The 20628-nt window shown below is 44.6% G+C and overlaps 1 protein-coding gene across 2 annotated transcripts in view; it reads right to left on the reverse strand.

Annotated features, from left to right (window-relative positions):
• The window catches only part of unc5a (unc-5 netrin receptor A), a 423148-nt gene that overhangs the window by 21562 nt on the left and 380958 nt on the right, over window positions 1-20628 (reverse strand). For both annotated transcript variants that reach the window (XM_033029473.1, XM_033029472.1), the window contains one exon: window positions 7327-7476. In XM_033029473.1, coding sequence (XP_032885364.1) covers window positions 7327-7476 — 150 coding nt within the window. The remainder of the gene's footprint in view (window positions 1-7326; window positions 7477-20628) is intronic.

Here is a 20628-nt window from a genome sequence, read left to right on the forward strand (position 1 = left end):
TATCATTGAGCTGGAGGTAGTCATAGAATCATAAATGTTATCCCCTTGATGGAGATCATATTGTCCACTGATCTGTTTAGCTCTAATCCTCCACACAGTGTCTGTAGCCTTGAGATTATTATTCCTTCCAATACTTAGCCAGTTCCCTATAGAAAACTATACACAAATCTGTTCCCACTACACTACACCATGGGAACCCTACCAGACCTTTCATGGAAAGTGTATCTATTGGAGTCTACAGAGCTTTGCAAAGTGAGAATACATTGACTGCAATGGAAAAAAAAATAATGTTTTTTTTAAAGTGTCAAGGAAACATAGTGTGACCATTTTATACATGACCAACGATGTTACTATTCATTTTAAGATCTTAATTTGGCTATTTTTCAAAATGTTCTTCCAGCTTCAGAAATTCAATTTGTACTTACCACAATTTTGAAAAACTGTGTGAAATGCTTAGGACAAAGTGCTCAAAACAGAATGAAGGGTGGAGGGGAAGAATCATGATGGAATTTAGGCAGATTACTTGTCATTTAAAGGCTGCTAGCGACATTGTGGGATGAAGCTAGACAAAAATGCTGGAGAAACTCAGCGGGTGAGGCAGCATCTATGCAGCGAAGGAAACAGGCAATGTTTTGGGTCGAAACCCTTCTTCAGGCTGATGTGAGGATGGGGGTGGGGGGGAAGAAGAAAGGAAGAGGAAGGGATGAAGGGCCTGTTCTTGTCCTGAACTGCTCTATGATATATGTTCTATGAACCTCACACAGCACGGTAAGTGTAGTCTTTACCAACAACTTGTACAGCTGTATTATAATGTCCCAAATTTATAGTCGATACCATTCCCAATGAAGCCATGTGTGCTAAATGCTGTCTTTATCATCCTGTCCACCTGAACCATCAATTAAAGAACCATGCGGCTGTAAAACCGAATAAATCTGAAGAAGGATCCGAACCTGAATCAATTTCCTCCATAGATGCTGCCTGACCCGCTGAGTTACTCCAGCATTTTGTGTCTACCAACTGTAATTCTAATCTTTCCTTCCATAATACTCTCCAGGGCTCGAGAGTATTTTTCCACAAGAGATTTCCTGGTTTCACAACCGTGTGTGTGTGTGTGTGTGTGTGTGTGTGTGTGTGTGTGTGTGTGTGTGTGTGTTAATGTGTGTATGTGTGAGTATGTGTGTGTACATACATATGTGCGTGTGTATATATATATATATATATATATATATATATATATATATATATATAAAAGTTTTACTACTTTTTTTATATAGTATAATATATATATATAAATAGAGTTGTAAACTTTAATTTGTTTGAAAGGTTTTGTCAGAAGAAATTATCTTCTCAGAAATTTAACCTAATATCACCACAGCTGTGTTACTCAAATACCTAAGAATTTTAAATTGCTTTGCCAAACACTAATAGTTACACATGAGTGACATCTCATTTTGCCCTCACATTTTTAATTGTATTTTATGCATTGAGAAAAAAAACTGCAGGATACAAAACTTTAATTGTACTTTTCCTGCAGGTGGAGCTATCAGGTTAATGCAACATCATTAAGTGCAGTGAAACTCAATAAATGTTATGTGGCATCATATTGACCCTGTCCTCCACCTTCCATGATGGAGATTATACATTTTTCGAGTCCATCTGATTAATGCTGTCACCGCAGGCACTTTCACAGATGTAATTACTCTCCCAGCTCACCTTTCCCTCCAATCTGCAGCCATTCATGAACCTTCATGACACATTTTTTCATCACTCCTGGCAAGTTCAGTTCTTGGTCCTCACTGCTTGATAGCTGCCTCTCTCACTGTATTTATCTCTCTCGGTTGGTTTTTGCCATTCCCTGAATTAATATTTTTTCAAGCCATTTATTAACCTTTCCTGGACTGACTTCTTTCGCCTCCAATTTGATCATCTAACACCACTTTCTGGTATACGATTCCACACTGAACTTTACTTTTTGAGCTACCCAGTAATTCAAAAATGCTACTATAACCTAATAATCTACATTCCCACTGTCCCTTTCCTGCACTGTACAAAACCTCCATCCCACCAGCCAACTCCTCCTCCCCTCTACTCCAGGTCCCATCCTGCACACGTTACCTCGTCTCCTCACACCTTATTTCAACCACAAACCTTTAGATGTTCATCTTTCCCTCCCTCTCTCTCTCTCTCCCCCCACTTCACACTTTCCTTTTCTTTATTTTTAAACTTCCTTTCACCCATCACCTTGCACACCAACCAATTTCAATATTAATATCAGTTTTATTCGTCACTTGCACATAAAGTGCAAGTGAAATGTATTTGCCAGCAACGGTACAATGAAAAAAGAACACACAAAAATACAATAAAAATTTAACACAAACATCCACCACAGCATTCATCACTGTGGTGGAAGGCACAAAATTTGGCCAGTACTCCTCCATTTCCCCCCGTGGTCGGGTCCTCAACCTTCCGCAGCCGCAGCTGCGGGCGTCCAGGTGAATAAAAGTCAAGGTAAGTCCTTAATCGGTGCCTCCCCAACCGGAGACCATGACTTCAGGTTGGTGTAAGCCGCAGGCCGGCGGTCGAAGATTTAAAGTTCCCGCCGTGCCGCAGCCAGAAGCATCGCAAACCGCAGGGCCGGCGGTCAGAGCTCCTCTCTAGGGATCCCTGGCGAGGGACCCCACTCCTGATGGTAAGTCCCCGCCGCGCCCAGGATAGAAGTAGGCTGCGGGCCGGCGGTCGTAGCTTCGTCTCCTCCCGAGTCCCCAACGAGGGATCCCAGGCTGCGGACTCCGCGCCAGCTGGAACTCTGCAGACCACAGCTTCAGGCTGCCGCGGGCCAGCGAACGGAGAGCTCCCCTCCAGCGGGGGCTCGCCCGCTCCATGATGAAAGTCCTCGCTGTGCCCACCACTGAAGCCCAGGGCACGTCTCCGGGAAAGGCCGCGCCGATCCTTGCTGTTAGGGCATGGAGGAGGCAACCAAAGCGGTTTCCCCCTTACCCCCCCCTCCCCACACAAGACGCACAAAGAAACATTAAAAACATACATTAAAACACACAAAAAAAAAATAAAAAGTTGAAAAAACTAATGCGCTGCTGGCAGGGCTGCCGTCTTGCAGCGCCCACACCGAAATTTGATCTCATCCTGTCTGGACTCCCCATTTCCACTGGCATGGGAGATCTATCGGTGGATTAATGTTCAAACTATTCAGCCTCATGATAACTAGACAATAGATACAATAGCAGGCCCTTCAGCCCCTATGCCAGTTCTGATTTTCAATTAAAGATAAAATGTGTAGGAAGGAATTGCAGATGCTGGTTTAAACCACAGATAGACATAAAAAGCTGGAGTAACTCAACGGGTCAGACAGCATCTCTGGACAGAAGGAACAGGTAATGTTTCGGGCCGAGACCCTTCTTCAGACAGATTTTCAATTAGATGGCAACTGATCTTTTTCTTATTACACTTACCCTTTAATGTAACCCCTTCATATCTTTGCCTCATAACATGTTACCTTTATTTTCAACTTACTTTGCCTCTCCAGCTTTTGCAGGAGAGAAGGGAGTTCCAGATTTTGGACACTCTTTCTATCAATTTGATATCACCTCTGAATGTCCTCATTCTCATTTTAAGGTTACTTCAACTTATTTTAGGTTTACCCATCAAATTAATTAAATCTTTCAATCATTTTAAACAGTTATATAATTTCATAATTGTTAACAGTGAATGGAATACAACATCAGTCCCTAGTAATGTAAAGTAAAGTAAAGTAAAGTATCCTTTATTGTCATTCAGTCTTCAGTCTGAACGAAATTTCGTGCCTTGCCGTCATAACATAGAATAAAACAACAAAACACACAATAAACACAAATGTAACATCCACCACAGTGAGTCTACCAGGCCCTCCTCACTGTGATGGAAGGCAAAAGTCTTAAAGTCCTTGTCTCTTCCCTCCTTGTTCTCCCTCTGCATTGAGGCGATCCAGACTTCCGATGCTGTGACCCCGCCGGGTGATGGTAAGTAAGTCCCACGGCCGAATCCGAGCACCGCGAATGGGCCGGTTCAAACTGCGCGGCCTGGGGTGGACGAAGCTGCCGAGGCTGCCACCCTCCAGTCCAGCGGACGAAGCTGTTGTTGCCGGAGCTCCGGAGAACCAGTCACCAACCTGGGACCTGCGAGCTCTCAACATTGTCGTCCACTGGGCCCGCGGCCGAGTCCACTGGGCCCGCGGCCGAGTCCACTGGGCCCGCGGCCGAGTCCACTGGGCCAGCGGCCGAGTCCACTGGGCCTGCGGCCGAGCCTCCGAGGCTCCGAGGCTTCGAAGTCGGGTTGCTGGCACCGCAACGCCATCTCAGCCCCGAAGTCGGTCAGCCGCGCGCTAGTAGGTCATGGCTCTGCCTCCGGAGCCTCGAGGTCGGTCCCAGTTGGAGGCCGCCAGCTCCGCCATTAGGCCTCAGTGCAGATGTAGACGGAGACGGGGGAATATGACAAGAAAAGGTCGCATCCCCCCCGAAGGAAGAGATTAAAAACAAGTTTCTCCCACCCACCCACATGCACAACTAAAATAAACTGAGATAAACTAAAACAACAGGACAAAGAAAACAAAAAAAATTATTGTTCAAATTCTGCACTGCCTCAAAGCTAAAATCCCGGAATGGCGGGACTGTCATATGCTGAGAGAATGGAGCGGCTGGGCGTGCATACTCTGGAATTTAGGATGAGATGGAGTCTTATTGAAAAATATAAAATTATTAAGGGTTTGGACATGCTAGAGGCTGGAAACATGTTCCCGATGTTGGGGGAGTCCAGAACCAGGGGCCACATTTTAAGAATAAGCCATTTTGAGCGGAGATGGGGAAACACTTTTTCACACAGAGAGTTGTAAGTCTGTGGAATTCTCTGCCTTAGTGGTGGTGGCCAGTTGTCTGGATACTTTCAAGAGGGAGCTAGATAGGGCTCTTAAAGATAGCAGAGTCAGGGGATAGGGGGAGAAGGCTGGAACAGGGTACTGATTGGGGATGGCCAGCCATGATCACATTGAATGGCGGTGCTGGCTCAAAGGGCTGAATGGCCTATTCCTGCACCTATTGTCTATTGTCTAAAATGGTACCCGGACGTAGCGTCGAAGGACGAGAAGCCGAAGCAAAGAAGTGGAAGCCAAATAACTAAACGGAAACGAAGCCGAAACGCCAAAAACCGAAAGCATACAAAGCCGAAACGCCAACTAACTGAAAGGGTGGAATGCCTAAAAGCAAACTGAAAGGGCGGGATGCCTAAAAGCCAACTAACCAAAAGGCTGGGACGCCTAAAAGCAAACTCACCGAATGGCCGCTCTGCCGAAAAGTCAAATAACGGACATGATGTCACCGGGGGGCGGGACTTGTCAGTGATTGGTCCAGACCCCCATGCCCATCACATCACTGGCCGATGGAGATGGGAGGGTGGGGGTCATTCCCCCACAAAAGCCATAGGTGACTGGGCACTCTGAACCCGAGCACCAAGTTGTAAGCGGCCGAAGGAGAGCATCCCTCGGGTCAGCCCCCACTCTCCCACGGCCACGGCCAAGTCCGCCTTCCGCCTCATCTCCCCCGGGCAGCCGCACTGTGACGGGCTGTGTGTCGGCAGCACCGGGTGGAGCAGAGGTGTGGGACAGGCTGGTCCCTCCGCCCACCCGGAGTCACTGACCGCGATGCACCGCCATCGGACCCCAACCCCCCCGCCAGGGTGATTCAGCCCCCCCCCCCCCGACCCTGGACCCCAACCCACACGTGGGGTGATTCACCCCCCGACACCCACACATGGGGTAATTCACCTCCCAACACCCACACCGAGTGATTCGCCCCCCACCCCGGCTGCGGGCACAGAAGGCTCGGGGCATTAGCAGCCAAAGTAAATCGCTTTTAAAACATGGGGACACACACACACAAATTCCCTGGTGGGCCGATGACAAGTGTGCATGACAATTAACAGTTTTATCTCCTCCCACTCTCCCCCCCATCCCTTGACAACAAGAAGCATGTTTTATTTATTGTTTAAACACAGTAATACCATCTGGTTGCCTTCGTAACGCACACAAGCTCCCACGCTCAAAACACCAGATAATCTGTAATGTGTTTTAACCGAAGATGGACACAAAAAGCTGGAGTAAATCTGAGGAACAGGCAGCAACTCTGGACCGAAGGAATGGGTGGAGCTTCGGCTTGGTGCTCAGGTTCAGAGTGGCCAGTCACCTAAGGCTTGTGTGGGAAAATGACCCCCACCCTCCCGTGATGGATGCGGGGGTCTGGACCAATCCAGACGTCACGCCCCCCCACACCCCCCGCCCCCACCCCCCGGCGACGTCATGTTCGTTATTTGACTTTTCGGCAGAGCGGCCATTCGGTGAGTTGGATTGTAGGTGACGCAGCCTTTCGGTGAGTTGGCGTTTCAGCAGAGCGGCCTTTCTGTGAGTTTGCTTTTAGGTGTCCCACCCTTTCGGTTAGTTTGCTTTTAGGCATCTAACCGCAAGAGTTGGTTTGCTTTTAGGTATCCAACCCTTTCGGTTAGTTGGCATTTCGGCTTTGTACGCTTTCGGTTAGTTGGCGTTTCAGCTTCGTTTCCGTTTGGTTATTTGGCTTCCACTTCGTTTTGGCTTCTCATCCTTCGACGCCACATCCGCACACGGTCTAAAATGGTCTTTGGTGATGCCTAAAACTGAACACAACTACATAAATGGTTAACAAGAGTTTCTTATAGCTACAGTTTAAATTATATTCTGTGCACTATCGACACTGGAGAGGGAGACAAATGTTCCAATAGCTTTTGCAACTAGTTTATCCCCCACAGTTTGTTGATTTTGCTATTTGCATCAATTAATCTCGCCGCCTATTCACATTTTCTAGCTTCTCACTATTTTAAAAATACTCTGATCTTTCTTCGTGCAAAGTAAATAATGTCACACTTCCTAAAAATGAGCTCTTTCTGCACACTGTGCTAACTCTCACTTAATCTGTCAATTTCACTTTGCAAGTGCTCCAATCCACTGAATTTATCAAGTCACGTACCCTGGTGACATGATTATACAGCTCTCTATCCTTTCATCTCAGTCATTTATGAGTGTTGTGAAAAACTTATGTCTTAGAGCAGATCCCTGGGGCACACCAATATTTACAATTGAGTTTGACAAAATATTTGTTATTTCCACTCAGTCCTTTTTCCATCAATCTTATGTGCGACACGTTATTAAATGCCTTTAGAGCATTAATAGATTATCCATTATCTGTATTGGGAATACAAATGCCTCTTTTTAACTTACGCATCTTGTGTAATAATGTTTCAAATCGATTTTACCTGATAGCTGTCCAGCAGCTTACTAGTCCAGAGCGCCTTTTGTATGTCATGTATGGAAAGTCGTAAATTGTGATAGCTGTCTTTAAAGTGAAGAATTTTAGGCTCATCTAAGAGTTGCCCTCCAAGATGTCTCTCCAGTTGCATTACTTCCTGCATGAGAGAATATAATTAATGATAGTAACGAATTAACAGCTTTGAAATTATATTCAACATCAATTTAACTATGCTTAAGAAATGTCTTCATTGCTTCAACATGTCATAGGAGCAGAAAGGGTGGCATGGCGCCAGAGACTCAGGTTCGATCTTGACTGCGTTGCTGTCTGAACGGATTTTATACATTCTCCCCGTGACCGCGTGGGTTTTCTCCGGGATTTCCGTTTTCCTCCCACACTCCAAAGACATACAGGTTTGTAGGTTAATTGGCATCAGTAAAATTGTAAATTGTCCCTAATGTGTAGGATAGAAACATAGAAACATAGAAAATAGGTGCAGGAGTAGGCCATTCGGCCCTTCGAGCCATCACCGCCATTCAATATGATCATGGCTGATCATCCAAATCAATATCCCATACCTCCCTTCTCTCCATAACCCCTGATCCCTTTAGCCACAAGGGCCACATCTAACTCCCTCTTAAATATAGCCAATGAACTGGCCTCAACTACCTTCTGTGGCAGAGAGTTCCAGAGAAATGTTTTTCTCATCTCGGTCCTAAAAGAATTTCCCCTTTATCCTTAAACTGTGACCCCTTGTCCTGGACTTCCCCAACATCGGGAATAATCTTCCTGCATCTAGCCTGTCATAGAATCATAGAAAGTAGGTGCGAGAGTAGACCACCAGGTCCGTCGAGCCCGCACCGCCATTCGCTCATGGCTGAACACTAAACAGACACACTTACCCACAAACAGTAGACACAAGACACAGAACAAAAGACACTACCCTCCCCTTTATACCGCTATCACCCCTCTCCACCCCAAGAACCGCGTGATCTCCTGGGGGAGGCAAAAAAACGGATAATAACCCAGGTCCAATTCGGGAAAAAAATCCGGGAAATTCCTCTCCGACCCCAATCCAGGCAATCGACACTTGTCCAGGAGATCACTCAGGTCTTACTATACTAACCATACCTAGGTCCATATCCCTGCCCTCTCCCCGTAGCCCCTTATCCCCTTGGCAGCCAAAAAAACATCTATTTTTGACTTAAATATATTTAACGTTTCTGCTTCCACTGCTCCCTGGGGCAGTGAATTCCACAAACTAACCACCCTCTGGGTGAAGAAGTTCTTCCTCATCTCAGTTTTAAAAGAGCCCCCCCTCACTCTGCAACTATGTCCCCTAGTTCTAGCCTCCCTGATCATTGGGAACATCCTCGGTGCATCCACCCGATCAAGGCCCCTCACGATCTTATATGTTTCAATGAGATCGCCTCTCATTCTTCTAAACTCCAAAGAGTAGAGTCCCAGCTTACTTAACCTTTCCTCATATGTCAATCCCCTCATTGCAGGAATTAATCTTGTAAACCTTCGCTGCACTGCCTCCAGGGCTAGTACATCCTTTCTTAAGTATGGACCCCAGAACTGTACACAGTATTCCAAATGTGGTCTCACTAATACCGTGTACAGCTGCAGCAAGACCTCCGTGTTTTTATACTCAATCCCCTTAGCAATAAAGGCCAAAACTCCATTGGCCTTCCTGATTGCTTGCTGCACCTGCATACTGACTTTTAGTGATTCATGTACTAATACCCCTAGATCCCTTTGCGTTGCATTACAACGCAGCTCCTCCTCATTTAGAAAATAACTTGCCCTATCATTTTTTTCCCCAAAGTGAATGACTTCACATTTATTAGTATTAAATTTCATCTGCCAAGTTGTTGCCCACTCACCTAGCTTATCTATATCCTTTTGCAGACTCTTCCTATCCTCCTCATCCCCTACTTTCCCTCCCATTTTTGTATCGTCCGCAAATTTTGATATATTACACTTGGTTCCCTCCTCCAAATCATTTATATAAATTGTGAACAACTGGGGTCCCAGCACCGACCCTTGCGGAACCCCGCTAGTTACCGGTTGCCATCCCGAGTATGAACCATTTATCCCCACTCTCTGCTTCCTATTTGTTAGCCAATCCTCTACCCATGCTAATATATTACCCCCAATCCCATAATTTTTTATTTTTAGCAATAGTCTCTTATGTGGCACCTTGTCAAAAGCCTTTTGGAAGTCCAAGTATACCACATCCACCGGTTCCCCTTTATCCACCCGGGTTGTCACTTCCTCAAAGAATTCGAGCAGATTCGTTAAACACGATTTCCCCTTCACAAAACCATGTTGGTTCTGTCTGATGAAGTCATGTTTATCCAAGTGCCCCGTTAGTGTTTCTTTAATAATTGTCTCTAACATTTTACCCACCACCGATGTTAGACTAACCGGTCTATAGTTACCCGCCTTCTGTTTACTTCATTTTTTAAATATAGGTGTTACATTGGCCATTTTCCAATCCACTGGGACCGTTCCTGCCTCCAGGGAGTTTTGGAAAATTATCACCAATGCATCCACAATCCCCACTGCTATCTCCCTCAAGACCCTTGGATGTAATCCATCAGGCCCAGGGGATTTATCCTCCTTCAGTCTCATTAATTTCCCTAATACCACCTCCTTGGTGATCTTAATAGTATTTAGCTCCTCCATTCCTACCGCCTCCTGTTTATCCAGCGTTGGAATATTTTTTGTGTCTTCTATGGTGAAGACTGATACAAAATACTCGTTTAATGCCTTTGCCATTTCCATGTTCCCCACCAACAACTCTCCAGTCTCACCCTCCAATGGACCAACGTTCACCTTAGCCACCCTTTTTCTTTTTATATAGCTATAAAAACTCTTACTATTAGTTTTTATGTTGTTCGCTAAATTCCTTTCATAGTCTATTTTCCCCGTCTTAATTAATCTCTTAGTTATTCTTTGCTGACCTTTAAATGCTTCCCAATCCTCTACCCTCCCACTATCTCTGGCTACCTTATATGCCCTTGCCTTCAGCCGAATACTATCCTTTATAGTTTTACTGAGCCATGGCTGACTGTTCTTACCCTTACCCCTTTTTTTCTTCATAGGAATAAATTTTTCTTGAAGGTTATACAGTAGATCCTTAAACGTACACCACTGCTCATGTACCGTCTTATTCTTGAGTCTGCTATCCCAGTCAACTTTGATCAGCTCTGTCCTCATACCTTCATAATCCCCCTTATTTAGACTAAGCACCTTAGCCTGAGTTTCAACCTGCTCCCCTTCCATTTGAATATGGAATTCGACCATATTGTGGTCACTTGTTCCCAACGAGTCCCTAACTATGACATTTTTAATTAATCCTGCTTCATTACACAGGACCAGATCCAAGATTGCCTCCCCCCTGGTCGGTTCTGTGACATACTGTTCTAGGAACCCGTCTCTAATACATTCTATAAACTCTTCCTCTAGTCTACCCTGCCCAGTTTGGTTTGCCCAATTAATATGAAAATTGAAGTCCCCCATGATTACAGCAGTTCCCTTTTTACATGCGTCAACTATTTGCAGATTTATGTTCTGACTAACAGCGTCACAGCTATTTGGAGGTCTATAAATTACACCCACTAGTGTTTTTTTCCCCTTGTTATTCTCTATCTGTACCCAAGCTGTTTCACTATCCTGATCCTTCAACGCAATATCCTTCCTCTCCATTGCCGTTATTCCCTCCCTTATTAAAAGGGCCACCCCTCCTCCCTTTCTTTCCTGTCTATCTTTTCTAATTGTCGAGTACCCCTCTATATTTAACTCCCAGTCCTGATCCCCTTGCAGCCATGTCTCCGTAATGGCCACGATATCATAACTATATATACTTAATTGCACCGTTAATTCATTTATCTTATTTCGAATACTCCGCGCATTTAGATAAAGCACTTTCAGATGATTTTTACTACCCTTCCTTTCCGTTTTTGCCCCTTTTACATCTAGAGCTTTATCTTCACACATTCTGGATCCTCCTGTCACATTTTGATTTTCCGCTTCCCTAGCCTCCCTAGATGAGCCCTCCAATCTATCCTTCCAAAGCACTGCTGTAATATCTTCCCTGACTAGCAATGCAACACCACCACCTCTTGCCCCTCCAATTCTATCACACCTGAAGCAATGAAATCCTGGAATATTTAGTTTCCAATCACAGCCCTCCTGCAACCATGTTTCACTGATCGCCACAACATCATACTTCCAGGTGTCTATCCAGACTCTAAGCTCATCCACCTTTCTTACAATGCTCCTAGCATTAAAATATGCATATTTAAGAAACCCCCCGTCTCTTCTTCTCTGTTTATTTCCTTTTTTTTCTTTCTCCTCTTGTGTCCGAGTGCTTCCCTTTTCTGCTTCCTGCCTCCCATTCGGTCTACTAGCTTTCTCTATTTGAGTCCCTCGCCCCAACCATTCTAGTTTAAAGTCTCCCCAGTGACCTTTGCAAATTTCTCCGCCAGGATGTTGGTCCCCCTCGGGTTCAAGTGCAACCCATCCTCTCTGTACAGGTCCCACCTTCCCCAAAAGAAGTCCCAATGATCCAGAAACTTGAATCCCTGCCCTCTGCACCAGTCTTTCAGCCACGCATTTATCCTCCACCTCGCTCCATTCTTACTCTCATTGTCGCGTGGTACAGGCAGTAATCCTGAGATTGTTACCTTTTTGGTCCTTTTCCTTAACTCTCCTCCCAACACCCTAAATCCTCCCTTCAAGACCTCTTCACTTTTTTTACCTATGTCATTAGTACCAATATGTACCACGACCTCAGGTTCCTCTCCCTCTGATTTCAGGATATCTTGGATGCGTTGAGACACGTCCGAGACCTTGGCACCAGGGAGGCAGACCACCATCCTGGTCTCCCGACTGCGTCCACAGAAACGCCTATCCGACCCCCTAACAATAGAGTCCCCAATTACTATTGCCCTCTTCTTTTTTTCCCTACCTTTCGGAGCAACAGGGCCGGTCTCTGTGCTGGAGGCCCGTCCGCTGTTGCTACTCCTGGGCAGGCTGTCATCCTCATCCGTACTCAAACGAGTCTGTCCAACCCCTTAAGAATTTTGTAAGTTTCTATAAGATCCCCCCTCAATCTTCTAAATTCTAGCGTGTACTAGACTAAGTGGGACCCGTTGGGTCCCAGCATCACACAGGAGGGCTGGTCATCCAACGCAATATTCCACCTCTCCACCAATTCTAATATTGGTGGCCAGTTGGGGGGGGGGGGCTTTCTGGAGTACTAGTATGGGTGTCGTGGGCTGAAGGGACTGGTTTCCAGAGGGCTAGTATGCAAATTGTGCGCCAAATGGATTCTTGGGCTGGCGTCACAGTCAATCAAGCCTGTTGTGCTGGCAACTCACTCACTCACGGCTGGTGGGCTGGTAGTTGACTCACGGCTAATCCTTGAAATTCTATTTCAAGCAGGGTATAAGGCCACCAAATTCAAGTGCAGTTTCTTACCACTTCTAGCAGGGTGCAAGGCCACCAAATTCAAGTGCAGTTTCATACCATTTGAAGTAGGGTGCAAAGCCACTAAAGACAGAAAGTCGTGACCTCTCCCTCCTCCATCTTGCAGAGACAGAGCCACACCCACATTTCCGGGTTTTATAACCCCTCCTCCCCCCCACCCCCCACCGGAAAAGGTGTGGCTTTCATGGAGTGATTGACAGGAGAGAGATTCTCAACATTTAAAAAAAAACTAATAACACTTTTATTTTTCATTGATGGGAAGAATTCTTTGCACCTGCTCAGCGGAGGGGGACTGAGTAAGATGGCCAGTCCCGTTTTAGTGGTAGCGTTTTATCTAAAATCAATATACAGTGCAAACAGGAAGTAAGTGCATTTACAGTAGTGCCTTTTAACTTCAAGTCAAAGCACCCAAGCCACCATTTGCAGTAAGTAGTGCCTTTCAACTTCATGCCACCATTTGCAGTAAGTGGTGCCTTTCAACTTCAACCCAAGCCGCCATTTGCAGTAAGTAATGCCTTTTAACTTCAAGCCATTACATCCAAGCCACCATTTGCAGTTAGTGGCTTTCAACTTCAAACCACACCCAAGCGACACCCAAGCCACCATTAGCAGTAAGAGGTGCCTTTCAACTTCAAGTCAAAGCTCCCAAGCCACCATTTGCAGTAATAGTGCCTTTCAACTTCATGCCACCATTTGCAGTGCCTTTCAACTTCATGCCACCATTTGCAGTGCCTTTCAACTTAATGCCAAAGCACCCAAGCCACCATTTACAGTAATTAGTGCCTTCAACTTCAAGCCAAAGCAACCAAACCACCATTCGCAGTAATAGTGCCTTTCAACTTCAAGCCAAAGCTCCCAAGCCTCCATTTGCAGTAAGTAGTGCCTTTCAACTTCAAGTCAAGGCTCCCAAGCCACCATTTGCAGTAATTAGTGCCTTTCAATTTCATGCCACCATTTGCAGTAAGTAATGCCTTTCAATTTCAAGCCATTGCACCCAAGCTACCATTTGCAGTAAGTACTGCCTTTCAACTTCATGCCACCATTTGCAGTATAGTGCCTTTCAACTTCAAGCCAATGCACCCACGCCCCCCATTTGCAGTAAGTAGTGTCTTTCAACTTCAAGCCACACCCAAGCCATCATTTGCAGGAAGTAGTGCCTTTCAACTTCAAGTCAAAGCTCCCAAGCCACCATTTGCAGTAAGTAGTGCCTTTCAACTTCAAGCCAAAGCAACCAAGCCACCATTTGCAGTAATAGTGCTTTCAACTTCAAGCCAAAGCTCCCAAGCCACCAAGCCACCATTTGCAGTAATAGTGCCTTTCAACTTCAAGCCAAATCTCCCAAGCCACCATTTGCAGTAAGTAGTGCCTTTCAACTTCAAGCCAAAGCAACCAATCCACCATTTGCAGTAAGTAGTGCCTTTCAACTTCATGCCACCATTTGCAGTAAGTGGTGTCTTTCAACTTCAAGCCACACCCAAGCCACCATTTGCAGTAAGTAGTGCCTTTCAACTTCAAGCCAAAGCAACCAAGCCACCATTTGCAGTAATAGTGCCTTTCAACTTCAAGTCAAAGCTCCCGCCACCATTTGCATTAAGTAGTGCCTTTCAACTTCAAGCCAAAGCTCCCAAGCCACCATTTGCAGTTAGTGCCTTTCAACTTCATGCCACCATTTGCAGTAAGTAGTGCCTTTCAATTTCAAGACACACCCAAGCCAAGCTAACGAGGGGAGGGGAGGGGGAGGGGGGGGGCTTTAGAACCAATAGACATTTTTTGCAAGCTTTAGAACCAATAGAGACACTTTTTGCAAGCTTTAGAACCAATAGAGACACTGTTTGCAAGCTTTAGAACCAATAGACATTTTTTGCAAGCTTTAGAACCAATAGACATTTTTTTGCAAGCTTTAGAACCAATAGACACTTTTTGCAAGCTTTAGAACCAATAGACATTGTTTGCAAGCTTTAGAACCAATAGACATTTTTTTGCAAGCTTTAGATCCAATAGACATTTTTTTTGCAAGCTTTAGAACCAATAGAGACACTTTTTGCAAGCTTTAGAACCAATGGATACATTCTGCAAGCATTTTAGAACCACTAAGGGCACTTACATTTGAGTAGACATGTGTTCAGTGTTATTTACAGCTCAGAGAAACGTGACCCTCTGCCTTCCTCCATCTAGAAGAGACTGTGTGGCACACCACTTCCTGGTTTTATAGTCCCTCCCCCCTACCGCCAGCGGAGGCAGCAGAGAGAATGGGGAATTTTGTAAAAACATTAATATCTCTGTCATTTTTAATCGACAGGAAAAATCCTCGGCACACATGCGGCGGAGGGGGGCTCTGAGCAATGTGGCCAAAAATGACGGCCGTAGGTGGCGGCGTTCTCTCGGAAATCGCAGCACAGATGGCCAAAACCGGTCAAGAACAGACTTTTAGTAATATAGATAAGCCGAGTCTATCCAGTCTTTCTTCATATGAAAGTCCTGCCATCCCAGGAATCAGTCTGGTGAACCTTCTCTGTACTCCCTCTATGGCAAGAATGCCTTTCCTCGTGCTAACGTATGGGGATCGCTGGTCGGCGTGGACTCGGTGGGCCAAAGGTCCTGTTTCAGCGCTGTATATTTTATCTAAGCTGACATTAGGCCCATCGAGTCTACTCCACCATTCAATCATGACTGATCTATCTTTCCCTCACAAATCCATTCTCCTGCCTTTTCCCCAATACCCTCACTAATCAAGAACTGGCAACAACTGGATTTTTTAAATGAAACATTATTTTTAAATGGGTTCATACAATTAAAATGTTGAGAAAAGGAAATAAAATATGCATGTGTTAAACAAAAGGCTGGTTAAAGTCAAGAAGAGATAAAGTAAAATGTAAGTATAAAGGAGCTAAGCATGTAGTTCAGAGAAGAGGTCAAGACAATGACTGGAACATAGACGTAGCTGGAAGGTGGACTGGGTAAGAAAGATAAAAACAAAGAATTGGGACAGGCATCATCTCTGGAGAGAAGGAATGGGTGACATTTTGTGTCGAGATCCATCTTCAGACTGAAAGTCAGGGGAGAGGGGACTAGAAATATGGATGGGTAAGGTGTGAAAACAATAGATCAGAGCAGACGTTGATCAAGGAGACATAGATTCGTTCATCGTCAGCTGAGGGGGAAGGTGACAATGAGGCACCACAATTAGTAGATCAATAGAGATAGTAGTAGTAGTAGTACAATACAATCATACAATAATCCTGATTGTAAGCCTCTTTGTCATCTTCCCCTCAGCTAACAATGGGAGTCAGAGCAGAATCACGGGACACAAAGGTGATGCAAGTGAGGGATCCATCTATGACAGCAGGGGAAGATACCGTGTTTACAAAAGAAAGAGGACATCTCGGATAACCTGGAATGAAAAGCTCCATCTTGGGACCAGATGCAGTGTAGTCAGAGTAATTGAATGGATGGGATAGCGTTTTTGCAAGACACGTGTGGGAGGAAGTGCAGTCCAGAAAACTGTGGGATTCAGTAGGTATTTAGTAGATGTCAGTCGATAGTCTATCCCCTGTGCAGACAGAGACATCAAGAAAGGGGAAAGAAGTGTCAGAGATAGTCCGTTAATTTGAGAGCAGGGCTGAACTTTGTGTTAAAGTTAATGAAATCAACAAAATCAGCAAATTCCCCTCCACAGGTACTTTCACCTGCAACCGCAGGAGATGTAACACCTGTCCCTATACCACTTCCCTCACCTCCATCCAGGGACCCCAACTGTCCTTCCAGGTGAGACAGAGGTTCACATGCACCTCCTCTAACCTCATCCACTGCATCTGGTGTTCCCATTGTGGTCTCCAGTACATCAGCAAGACCAAGCGTAGACTCAGTGTCCATTTTGTCAAACACTTGTGCTCGGTCCGCCCAGGCTCACTAAATTTCCCAGTAGCTAACCATTTTATCTCCTCTTCCCTTTCCCTTACAATTTTTCTATCCTAGGCCTCATCAATCCTGAGTCAGGCCACGGGCAAACTAGAGGAACTGGACCTCATTATCTGCTCGGATGGCTTACAACCCAATGGTATGAACATTGAATTCTCTAATTTTAGGCAACTTCAAACCCCCGCTACCCATTCTTCCCCTAACCTCTCTCTCCCCCCTCCTCTTACCCTTGCCCCACCTGACCTTGCCCCTTCTGCCTTTTTATCTCTGGTCTTTGTCTAACTATCTTCCTATCAAAAACCACCCTCACACATATCCAGGTACTACCAGCCAGGTTTTGTTCTGCCCCTTCTCTCTTCCAGCTTTCTTCCCCCTCCCCCTTACAATCAGTCTGGAAAAGAGTCCCGACCTAAAACATAACTTATCCATGTTCTCCAGAAATGCTGTCTGTCCCAGTGAGTTAATCCAGCACTTTGGTCATAAGGCCTAAGAAAGACTATTTTCTCCAATAAATTTCTCTTCTCACTCTTATATTGTATGCTATCTGTGCCGTCATAGCTCTTCTTTAAATTATTTAATCTGCAAACCAAATAATGAAAGCAGAAAGAAACAAGCCTGATTGCTTGTGCATATATTAATAAGTAATAAGTTACTGCTTACCATTAAACAGTCATATGGTTAACATGAGTATGGTTGATTGTTTCCACATAGTTTAATAGTTTTCACATTGATCTCTGGGACAATTTTCCTTAATTAGACATTCGCTGTCTTTCTTACCAGGTTGTGAATGATATCTGAGTGAATGTGCAATGACAGTGGAAAGTAATAACTTATTCAGTGCTTAAAATTCTTGAATTGTTTGAATAAATCCCCAAAGAAACACAAATGTTCCTTTCTGATTCTTTTTTAATTGCTTTGAATCAGGATAATAAGCAGCCAATTTCTCAAATGGAATTATAGATAATAGCTGCCTATCGTGGCATTCACTAAAAAATGTTCCAAAACTAAAATTAAACTTTAAAATGCAGCTGTAAACTTCAGCTTAAATTTAAATATGTAGCTATTTTTTGCTGCAGGGCTCTTCCAAATTAGTCTCACAGTAACACCTCCTCACTCCAACACAATCTTGTAGGATATCATCTGGGCTGCCTCAGAGGCACAAATGTCATCGTGCATTGTCAATGACTTTCATTCTGCAGTCAGATCAGGTATGGGACTGCTAGCTGATGATTATACAATGTTTAATTTGATTCATTAATCTGGAGGCAATGAAGGAGCCCATGTTCACCTGTGACATTCAGTCAAGAGCTGGTAAAAGGCAAGCAAATACAACAATGAGCATCTCCAACCAGAGAGAGTCTATCTATTTATTATGCACAGCCAGTGGCGGACTGGGTCTAAAAATATTGGTTGCCAGGAGACAAAGGGGGCAAACTTCATCAGGGGCCCACTTGATATAGGGGACCCACTTGCCATCGGGCAAGCTGACACCCTGGCCAGTCCGCCACTGTGCACAGCATTCAACAACATTACCATTACCTAGACCCCCATTATCAATATCTTCACATATACCTTTAGACAGAGGTGCAAATGGATCAACCAGTGGCATGGTAGAGTTGCTGCTTTACGGCAGCAGACAACCGGGTTGGATCCTGACTACGGGTGTTGCCTGTACAGAGTTTGACCATGCGGGTTTCTCCAGGTGCTCGGGTTAAGGGCCTGTCCCACTATGGCGACCTAATTTGCGAGTTTAGAAGAGTTTGCACTCGCCACAAACTTGCAGCATGGTCGACACATGGTCCTAGGAGGTCACTGCAACTCTCCTTCATGCTCGAGAGAAGTTCCCACATATTCGTGGCCTAAGTGGGACAGGCATTTACCTCCCACACTCCAAAGAATGTACAGGTTTTGGAGGTTAATTGACTTTGGTAAAATATATGTAAATTGTCCCTCGTTTGTAGGATAGTGCTAGTGTATGGGGATTGTTGGTTGGCGCGGACTTGGTGGGCCGAAGGGCCTGTTTCCGTGCTGTATAGTCATAGTCATAGAGTGATACAGTGTGGAAACAGGCCCTTCGGCCCAACTCGCCCACACTGGCCAACAATGTCCTAGCTACCCTAGTCCCACTTGCCTGCGCTTGGTCCATATCCCTCCAAACCTGTCCTATCCATGTACCTGTCCAACTGATTCTCAAACGATGGGATAATCACAGCCTCAACTACCTTGTCTGGCAGCTTGTTCCATAAACCCACCCATAACCCTCTGTGTGAAAAAGTTACCCTTCGGATTCCTATTAAATCTTTTCCCCTTCACCTATGTCCTCTGGTCCTCAATCCCCCCACTCTGGGTAAAAGACTCTGTGCATCAACCCGATCTATTCCACTCATGATTTTGTATACCTCTATAAGATCTCCCCTCAACCTCCTACGCTCCATGGAATAGAGATCCAGCTTACTTACCCTATCCCTATAGCTCACACCCTCAGGTCCTGGCAATATCCTCGTAAATCTTTTCTGAAACTTTCTAGCTTGACAATATATTTCCCATAACATGGTGCCCAGAACTGAACACAATATTGTAAATGCGGTCTCATCAACGTCTTATACAACTGCAACATGACCTCCCTACTTCTATACACGATAATCTGACTGATGAAGGTCAAAGTGCCAAAATCTCTATACTAAACACATAATTACTGTGGTTATTAGCTCAAAGATGAACTTCCTGCTGTATATAACCATATAACCATATAACAATTACAGCATGGAAACAGGCCATCTCGACCCTTCTAGTCCATGCCGAACACTTATTCTCCCCTAGTCCCATCTACCTGCACTCAGACCATAACCCTCCATTCCTTTCCCGTCCATATAACTATCCAATTTATTTTTAAATGATAAAATCGAACCTGCCTCCACCACCTCCACTGGGAGCTCATTCCACACAGCTGCCACTCTCTGAGTAAAGAAGTTCCCCCTCATGTTACCCCTAAACTTCTGTCCCTTAATTCTCAAGTCATGTCCTCTTGTTTGAATCTTCCCTACTCTCAGTGGGAAAAGCTTATCCACGTCAACTCTGTCTATCCCTCTCATCATTTTAAAGACCTCTATCAAGTCCCCCCTTAACCTTCTGCGCTCCAAAGAATAAAGACCTAACTTGTTCAACCTTTCTCTGTAACTTAGTTGCTGAAACCCAGGCAACATTCTAGTAAATCTCCTCTGTACTCTCTCTATTTTGTTGACATCCTATGGTTCACCTGACTCCCCAAAGGTTCTTACAACTATAAGGAACATGTTAAGAGGGTAGTATATTGCTCGACATGGCCCAAGTGATTGTATCTTCAGCAACTCGTAAATGCTAAACATCATCCAGCACTCGTGAATGGTTCTCCAAGCATCATATAATTTACAAAATCCATTGCAAGGTCCTGGATAAGGTTATACTGATATTAACTATTAAACCTTTGGTTTCTACCACTGAGAGGAACAAAACATAACAGTAACACTACCATTTGCAAATCCCCTTTCAAATGCTACTCCATTCTTACTTGGAAAAAAAATCACAGTTACTTCATCAGCACAGGGTCTAATTCTTGTAATTTCCAAAAATACTGAGGAAATGTTCATCAGAAAAAAAAAATCAGTGGCTCACTATCACAAGGGCAGTTAGGGGTAAATAATACATATGATATTCTTAACAATTTCCACATCCCACAAATTAATTGTTTAAAAATCATGAAGATTTCAGTCACTAATTGATGTATTTCTATCCAATGGATGAACTTAACAAAAAAAAAATTAGACCCAAATCTCTTACTACAGGTTTTAAGCTTCTTGGGTAATTGACAAAATATAAACAAAATCAAATGCAATGTTATTCATTGTTATAA

This window comes from Amblyraja radiata, chromosome 11, assembly GCF_010909765.2.
Source record: "Amblyraja radiata isolate CabotCenter1 chromosome 11, sAmbRad1.1.pri, whole genome shotgun sequence".
Classification (NCBI taxonomy): Eukaryota; Metazoa; Chordata; class Chondrichthyes; order Rajiformes; family Rajidae; genus Amblyraja; species Amblyraja radiata.